The sequence below is a fragment of the Oncorhynchus gorbuscha genome, linkage group LG01 (genome assembly GCF_021184085.1).
Source record: "Oncorhynchus gorbuscha isolate QuinsamMale2020 ecotype Even-year linkage group LG01, OgorEven_v1.0, whole genome shotgun sequence".
NCBI lineage: Eukaryota > Metazoa > Chordata > Actinopteri > Salmoniformes > Salmonidae > Oncorhynchus > Oncorhynchus gorbuscha.
Window position 1 is genome coordinate 112,240,020 of NC_060173.1, and position 9,034 is coordinate 112,249,053.

Genomic DNA, 9,034 nt, shown 5'->3' on the forward strand with positions numbered 1-9,034 from the left:
CTTGTGCCAGGGTGCAGGTTTAAAAGATTGAAGTCGGCTACATGTCCGAAATTACTGCACAACTTCTAATATGAATCACTGTCGCAACTATACTCAGGAACAACCACAGGAACATGACAGGTGGAAGGTGGACTAACGACGTGCAGGAATGATGCAAAATGTAAGCAAACGAACACTGAAGTGACAGTTATAAATGTATGTGGGTATAACTGATGGTGGCTACCGATAGTGGCTAATATTTAAAGCAATAAATAATGTGAAAAGTCCGGGTATATAATTAAAACAGAAATCATGAATCAACTCTAGATTTGGAGCTCTACCATGATTTGCGTACGGCTACAGAAGCATACAGCTTGGGTCTCTAAATGTTATCCCTTGAAGTTAAAAGGACATACAATGTAAATTCTACATAATGGCACACCATTTCATAAACGTCACTGTGGGAAAGTTGATATGCTTCAGTTTGCTGTCATTTGTTTTCAGCGAGCATAACGTAAAACACGTGTTATATTTACAATCCCCTTATGCAAACGGATACTCATGTACCTAGCTCTTATCAATAGCGCTTATACATTTGTAAATTCCAAGCAAGGATAATGGTGTAGATGCTCTTCGAGTTGGAAGCGACAGGTTGCTCGACCTTATATTCACCTTTACTGTGGCGGAATTAAGTCAAGGTCAGAATACAGTGGCTCTGTAGACACACCTATGCCACAACTTCCATTTCTAAATATCTCCACCCCGGAAGAATAGCTGGTTGAGACGTGCGTTACGTCATGCCCAAGTTCAAGGTCAGAATAGGCATTAAAAAAAGTGCATAAAAAAGGGCAGTATGGAATATTATGACCTGAATCCTTTAATTCTATACATTCTTGTGTGTAAGCCAAAACACTTTGAGGACATGGTTCCACCGGAATTTATTCAGTTATGCAACAGTGTACTCCATTGTTCAGCAACACTTCAAAAGGTCAGCTGGACACACTTCGGAAAAAGCGCAGCAATCACTGCACTTTTCTGGCTACCAAAGGCTCCTTGATCCGGCCACTGTCTTCTGTAGCGAATGACAGAGCAGCGAAAGAATAAATGAGTAGTCCGCTAGCACTGCGCATTGTATCTGCAGTTCCAGGCCTTTTCACAAACATTACATTTGAACGCCAAACCTTCTCCACCCTCTATTCAGAGGCTGTGTGAGACGAACAAAACAACTATCAACTATTCATACATCAAATAAATCAGTCGTTCCATTGAGAGATGTCTTTATTCAATAAACACATTTATTTAATAGACATGCATAAGTATTAATTTCTTCTAACTATAATAAATCGTCTAACCAGGGGTTGAAAAATCACCATCCTTAATTTAGCTACTTTTTATTATTACTATTAAAAGCTATATATTAAAATTGAATAAAAACTACACAAATAAAAATATCAAGGACATCTATAGGGGTGTAAGTTTGAAGTGAATTGAAGCATGTTCTCTGCAGACCTCCAGAGATCTGTGAGCTGTGCAAGGAACTCATGAGATCCTTGAAAATGATCTTAATTAAACTGAGTGAATGGTACACTTTGACTCTCGAAAGGGATTCGACTCAATAGCATGTGTTCTACCTTATAAGTGTTAGTGTCTTACATAGCCTTACTGTATACTTTGAGAAATACTTAAGTCTTACCCATCCAGAAATCTCCATGTAATCCTGTCATTAGAGATTTTCAGCCTTTAATAGTCGTAATGCTTCTTTCCCGATCTGTAAATCAAGCAAAGTGGTTACTCTTACCAACTCCATCTTTGTTACCACTGCTTGTGAAATACTCACTTCCCTTTCCCCATGTAAGGTCTGACAGCTAAATAAGTACTTCCTGGTAATCTGTCATATCTGACTCAACAGGATGTCCCAAGTGTCCAGGAACTCTAGTTAATCTTTCTTCGCTAGCATCAGCTGATCTTGAAAGGCATAGCTAGCCTTGAGAGGCTGACGCTCACTACCAGGCAAGACAATGCAAGCTTTTCTCCAAGGGTGCGGCTCTCGGTACTGCCTTCTCTTTCCTCTCACAACATGCTGACTTGTCCACTGTGCTGGGGCTGAAGAGGTCCTGTCTGACAAAGCCATTTGCAATCTTCCATGCTGATCTGCCGAGGCTCAACTGAAGTGGCTTGTAGCTGTAACAATCCTACTAGTGCAATGCTGGCTACGTGATGCGTGCACTTCGCCCTAGGACTAGCTAAGACTCCCTTTCCCATCCAGCCAGATTTATTTTTTGTTTTACATGTCAAGGAAGTTCAGAGAAAACTAAACTTTTGAGGGTATTGATTTGCAACACCTTATTAGTGATGACGGACATTCAAATAATCCAATCCCTTCAATCTTTCTCTGAGCCAATGATGCACTATACTTCATAAGACTTTACTACACAACTTTATTTAACCTTTTTCTTTTTCCACTTGTCAATTTTTTTTTTTTTAACAATCTAGAATTGAGTTTACTGCATACAAGTAATGTAAAACATTTCCTCAAATTGTCGTCTGCACTAATTATAACCACTTTTGTTACACTAATGAAATACATACTGTTCTTGAAATACAAATAATAATACACTTGATACGGAAACTTGCAATCATATTAACGTCAAAGAGAGGGAAGAAAAAAAAGGACAGCTCTAGCCAATTTGAGGGCCTGATGCGTCTACGCCCCTTTGACAGAACCAAGTTCTTCAAAAGATGACAAGACCAGAGAAAATCTATCAATCTACAGACAAAAATAACGTAGGAATATTCAAAACGGACTTTAGTTTGGAGTAAAAAAAAAATATATATATATATATATATAAAAAAATAAAAATAAAACACTTTCTGATTCCACAGGCACAATACATACACTTCCGATGCACAAAAGGAAAAAATATAAAGTGGGGAACATCTACCACAAATAAAGAAAGGTACTAGCTACACTCTTGCACTTTGTAGCTTGTGTAGCCTTTTTATTTTATTTTTAGGATTAGACTCCCGTTATAGCTGCAGTAACTTTCTGACTTCTGTTCCTTTAAATGCTTTCAGACGACTGCCTAAAAGTACAGTAACCTGCAGCTTTCCTGGCAAATCCTTGCTCATCTCCTCTCCTGCTAAGAACTGTAGCCTGTTGAATGGATACAGGATAAAAACAGAAATCGTTATTCTAGTGTTGCGTGGGCTCACGCTGTACTATAACAGTCAGGTATGCAGAGTATTTAAAATAACAAATATGGAACATACCCTAGTGTCATAGTATCAATAGCGCTGTGAGCCGTAGCCACCCCCACTTCCATTGCCTGAGCCATAGCCACCTGGAATTAACAACGATTGGCAGATGAATGTTGTGTCATCAGACAGCACAACATTCACATCCAGCTCAGGGGAGATAATACTCACCTCCATAGGGGCTTGTAGAGTTTCTGCCACCAAAGTTGTTTCCCTTCATGGGGCCATAGCTGGATTGCTGTCCTCTGTAGTTACCAAAGTCATTGTAATTTCCACCACCTCCTCCTCCACCACCAAAGTTTCCTAGCAGTCAGAGATTTGTTTTTAGAAGGTCAGACATCAAATCCAATTATTGTGAGTGCAACTCAAAAAAAAATCAATCACGGGCCAAGTTAGCTAAAATAGGCGTTTGTACCTCCCAAGTTGCCGTCATTGTAGTTATCATATCCTCCTCCCTGGTTTCCATACGCAGGACCTCCTCCCCCATAACCCCCCCCACCACGTCCACCTCCGTAGCTAGGACCTCCACTATAGTTCCCACCTGCACAGAACAGGTTACATAACAGTGTGTCTCGGATCAGAACAGGTTACATAACAGTGTGTCTCGGATCAGAACAGGTTACATAACAGTGTGTCTCGGATCAGAACAGGTTACATAACAGTGTGTCTCGGATCAGAACAGGTTACATAACAGTGTGTCTCGGATCAGAACAGGTTACATAACAGTGTGTCTCGGATCAGAACAGGTTACATAACAGTGTGTCTAACAGTGTGGATCAGAACAGGTTACATAACAGTGTGTCTCGGATCAGAACAGGTTACATAACAGTGTGTCTCGGATCAGAACAGGTTACATAACAGTGTGTCTCGGATCAGAACAGGTTACATAACAGTGTGTCTCGGATCAGAACAGGTTACATAACAGTGTGTCTCGGATCAGAACAGGTTACATAACAGTGTGTCTCGGATCAGAACAGGTTACATAACAGTGTGTCTCGGATCAGAACAGGTTACATAACAGTGTGTCTCGGATCAGAACAGGTTACATAACAGTGTGTCTCGGATCAGAACAGGTTACATAACAGTGTGTCTCGGATCAGAACAGGTTACATAACAGTGTGTCTCGGATCAGAACAGGTTACATAAGTGTGTCTCGGATCAGAACAGGTTACATAACAGTGTGTCTCAGATCAGAACAGGTTACAAAACATTATGTCTCAGATCAGAACAGGTTACAAACAGACCACTCAGATCAAGTTACAAACTGACCAGTGAGCTCTGAACAGTTTACAAACTGACCAGTGAGATATAAAATAAATAATATAAAATAACAGTGACCAAAAGCAGCACACTCAGATTAGAACAAGCTCTCTTCAAGTAATGCATCTTTAAAATCCTCCCTCATCTGATTATCCACTAAATGGTAGAGAAATGTTTACCATCTCCCCCATATCCATCCCCTCCTCCATAACCTCCTCTTCCTCCACCGTAGCCTCCTGTAACACAAGATAATTATGTTTACATGTATTGTGTGATTACTGTTCTTATGTTCCAAATTTATCCCCATATCAAACTGTAAAAAGTGCTTACCTCGTCCAAAGTTGCCTCCTCTACCCATGAAGTTCCCAGAGCCACCACCCCCACCTAAAAATAAAATGCCAATATTGACAATGAAGCAGCATTCTATATGTGTTTTTCTCTAAAACAGTCACGCAATTTTACATTCAGTATAAAGACGGGTTATTATTCTTACTCCTCTGATTGGACGCTTCCATCATTTCCTGTTTTGAAAGTGCTTTCCTGACTTCGCAGTTGTGTGTGTTTATTGTGTGGTATTTTTGAGCTGAAAGGAAAACAATGGGGAATACTTAGCAAACGGAATGTTTACTGATGTTTAAAAGGACAAAGCTGCAACAACCACATACATACCAACAATTTTATCCACAGTGTCATTGTCATCAAATGAAACAAAGCAGAATCCCCTCTTCTTCCCAGTTGCACGTTCCTCCATAATGTCAATGGTCTCGATCCTCCCGTAGGTCTCAAAGTACTCTCTGATATGGTCCTCCTCTGTGTCCTCCTTGATACCCCCAACAAAGATCTTCTTCACCCTCAGGTGGGCACCTGGTCTGTTGGAGTCCTGAGACAGACAAGAAGCGCTGGGCAGTGAGCACACACTGGTCAACACCTGCACAACAGCAAATGCACCTGAATGTGAAGCAGAGTTTGCTTACCTCTCTCGACACAGCCCTTTTAGGTTCAACAACACGTCCGTCCACCTTATGAGGGCGAGCTGCCATGCAGGCATCCACCTCCTCCACACAGGAGTATGTTACAAAGCCGAACCCTCTCGAGCGCTTGTTGTTTGGGTCCCTCATCACCTACATGAAACCAACGTATTAGCTTACATTACTTGGAACAATTTGGTGGGTCTCCAAGAAATACATTGTAAATGCTGGACACTTTTTTTATTAAATCAAATGCGAGTGAAATGCATACGTACCACACTATCTGTGAGGTTTCCCCATTGTTCAAAATGGATCCTTAAACTTTCCTCAGTGGTTTCAAAACTGAGGCCCCCAATAAACAGCTTCCTGAGCTGTTCAGGCTCCCTAGCTTCATGACCCTGTTGAATTATTCAAAACAGGAAAGTATGTCACACATAACAATGCAACTCTACAGACAACAGCATACTATCTTTTAACAAAACAATTGCAACAAAACAATTGTACAGTACAAGAGTCCAATATATAAGTGTAAATGTTCTAAATTTCACACCATCCCAAGGCAGACCTACTGCATTAGAATGAATTGTGCCAACCAGGCTGTTTAAATGGTTACAGGCATTGAGAAAGAAAATTATATAATGTTATGGGTTTCGTACAGTAATCAGCTCTGCCCAGTGTCCAACAGCAAGACAGACTTAGCTGATAAACCCCCCCCCCACAGAAAACATTTTAGGAGATAGTGTAATTATCTCATTAGCCACGACTCTATAACATTCTTGGGGAAACAAAAACTAGCCATTTTGAAAATATTATTTAATATACTTTATAATGCAAATACCAATATTTGGTGTGTAAATTCATTTTTCAAGTTCACTGCATGTCGTCCTACTATGTATAGGCGTAGCCTGTCCTACATTTTAAGGCCTATAACGTTATTATGCCGGTAGCTATGTATCCCAACAATACATTTAAGCACTCGTCTACTACAAACCAAAATGTATGCAACATTGAAACAGTAGCACTACATGACAGGCATGATGCAATTTGATGGCCAATCGTTCAGAGACGCAACTGTGCTAGTTAGTTAGCCAACGTTGCTTCCTCAAAAAAAAATGCGGTTAGAATGCGCACAATTTTTGTTGCTGTAACATGATAACAAAAACAAAATAAAATCGGTTTGCTTCTAAATACACTTTACACTCTGTTACGTCCAACTCAAATATACAGAAATTGATAAACATGCAATACGTGTATAACATCATCCAGGCACTTGTCATCTCCCGTCTGGATTACTGCAACTCGCTGTTGGCTGGGCTCCCTGCCTGTGCCATTAAACCCCTTCAACTCATCCAGAAAACGCTCCTCCGTTCTCTCCATGCAATACAGGCTCTGTATAACATCATCACCTCCATTTCGCAGCGTATATTCTCCTCGGTTCTGAGAAGAAAGGAAGCTACTGTACCACGTGATTAGAAGTCTGCGCTTGTGCAGCCGTTATAACTGATCCAGGGTCAGTTCTTGTCGTTTACCAGAATAAACCGGATAGGCAAGCTGATTTAAAGTCAGTTCAGTATGTTTAGAAACTGTGGTCAGTTGTTTATGGAGAGCAATAGTACTGGGGTCTTGTTGTAGGAACTAACTGCGCCTTTCTTTATACCTGAGTGACTCTGCCATGGCTCGTTGGCCAATGCCTTTGGGAAAATAATGGGGTTTTGGATGAACGCCGAACATAACATCTGTGGTAAACACAGGTTTAGGAGGTTTATACGTTTTATTCTATGATATAATCTTCATCAACTAATGTCACTTTTGGTGAATTAAAATAATAATAAAATAAGCACATATAGGCATCATAATCCATGAAGGTAATGTTAACCATTTATCACAAACACCATTCTTTTCCCCATAGGAATGGCTGAAGGAACCAGAGGTAACTCCGAAGATAGAACAATTAAACAGATGTTTAGCTTTTCCAAATGTGGTAGTGAGAGGAAGCCCACTGGCCGGCAGTGGGAGAATATTTTATATATTTTTATTTAGCCTTTTATTTACAAATTCTTAGTTACAATGACGGCCTAGCTTGGGCCAAAACCAATTGTGCACCACCCTATGGGACTCCCAATCACAGCCAGTTGTGATACAGCCTCTCTAGCACTGAGATGCAATGCCTTAGACAGCTGCTCCACTCTGGAGTTCCAAAATGGAACAAGATTGATTTTGGCCGACATTCTGCATATTTTTCATCGTATTTTTGATCTCAATACAGTTTTCTGTTCCCAAAACTAACAGCTCTGGATAAGAGCGTCTGCTAAATGACTTAAATGTAAATGTAACAGAGTGTACTAAAGAGAATTTAGTTATTGCACATGCGCACTTCACAAACGAAAATATGCAGATGAAGGCTACAACGCGCCAATCGGATCTCACTCGCTCGTGCTTGAACTCTGCCCACCTCCTTGCTTGTTCTGGCCACTATGACCCATTTGTTCCCGTTGGAAACGACAGGCTGTGGTCTATCTGGATTTAGTTATACAAATCTTTGATAACTCTTTCCGTTTTTTTAGGACTACAAGCTGGCGATACCCCAGGGTCGTCACTAGTTACCACAGCCACAAAGTCATAAACCCCGCCCATTTCTAAATGTATCTTCGTAAAACTCTGATTTGAAATCTAACCTCAACCCTAACCTTAACTACACTGCTAAACCTTATGCCGAACCTTAAATAAGGGTTTAAAAAAGCAAACGTTTGCTTTCATTTTTCACTTTGTTTGTTGTGGTAACTCTTAAATTAAGATTTTAAAAAATCAAACGTTTTCATTCATTTTTACGTTATAGCCAATTTTTTCACTTTGTGGCTGTGGTAACTCTTAAATTAAGATTTTAAAAAATCAAACGTTTGTTTTCATTCATTTTTAAGTTATAGCAAATTTTTCACTTTGTGGCTGTGGTAACTATACCCCAGAGCCATATAGACTCCGGCCGGGGCTGCGTTCAGTAGATAAAAACATAATAGAGCGTTCAATTGAACGGAAACAGTTGTGTACTGAGGCCCAATTGAAACATGGGGTTGGGTTGGGTTGGGTTGGGTTGGGTTCAGCTTCTGGCTTCAAAATGCACCTACGCCCTTTAAATTACACCAGTCAATACTTCAAGCCAAAACCCAGCACATCCACCGAACGGAGAAACGTACCTCAAAGTCTGTCCAAGAACATTTAGGGGAAACGTGTGGTTCAGTACACGCCGTTCCGCAACACAGAAAACGTTCAAGTGAACTGGACTTTTAGAACGGCTGCCATGTTATTGGTGACATGTTGATACAACATGGAAAACAGAGCAGCGAATTTAACTGACGTTTTTATTGATTACCATTCGGGATATATCTGTATCTAAGTCTGTACTGTGTTGTGTCGTCAACAAATACCATACATTTTTTCACTGGACATATTCATAGGTTTTGAAAATGATCCGAAATAAACAACACAACGCGGAATTATCACTTAACAACAGCTACGAGAAACTGTCGCTCTGTGAACGTTCAGACAGAAACAGCATTGGCCCAACTCTCTATAGC

At 40.4% G+C, this 9,034-nt stretch overlaps 1 protein-coding gene across 1 annotated transcript; it reads right to left on the reverse strand.

Annotated features, from left to right (window-relative positions):
• Window positions 1–2,397: 2,397 nt before the first annotated feature.
• On the reverse strand, window positions 2,398–6,963 carry LOC124012420 (heterogeneous nuclear ribonucleoprotein A3-like). The gene is made up of 11 exons (XM_046326441.1): window positions 6,869–6,963; window positions 5,738–5,860; window positions 5,469–5,615; window positions 5,164–5,374; window positions 4,988–5,077; window positions 4,825–4,878; window positions 4,674–4,730; window positions 3,650–3,775; window positions 3,406–3,537; window positions 3,250–3,320; window positions 2,398–3,133 (listed from the first exon to the last, which is right to left on the reverse strand). The coding sequence occupies exons 1-10, from the start codon at window positions 6,872–6,874 to the stop codon at window positions 3,265–3,267; spliced, it is 1,002 nt and encodes a 333-aa protein (XP_046182397.1). The 5' UTR covers window positions 6,875–6,963; the 3' UTR covers window positions 2,398–3,133; window positions 3,250–3,264.
• Between the last annotated feature and the right edge of the window lie 2,071 nt (window positions 6,964–9,034).

Coding starts and splice junctions, on each gene's coding strand:
- LOC124012420 (XM_046326441.1), bottom strand. Junction 5,375..5,468: donor AAAGGGCTGTGTCGAGAGAG/GTAAGCAAACTC, acceptor TGTCTGTCTCAG/GACTCCAACAGACCAGGTGC. Junction 4,879..4,987: donor GGAAGCGTCCAATCAGAGGA/GTAAGAATAATA, acceptor TTTTATTTTTAG/GTGGGGGTGGTGGCTCTGGG.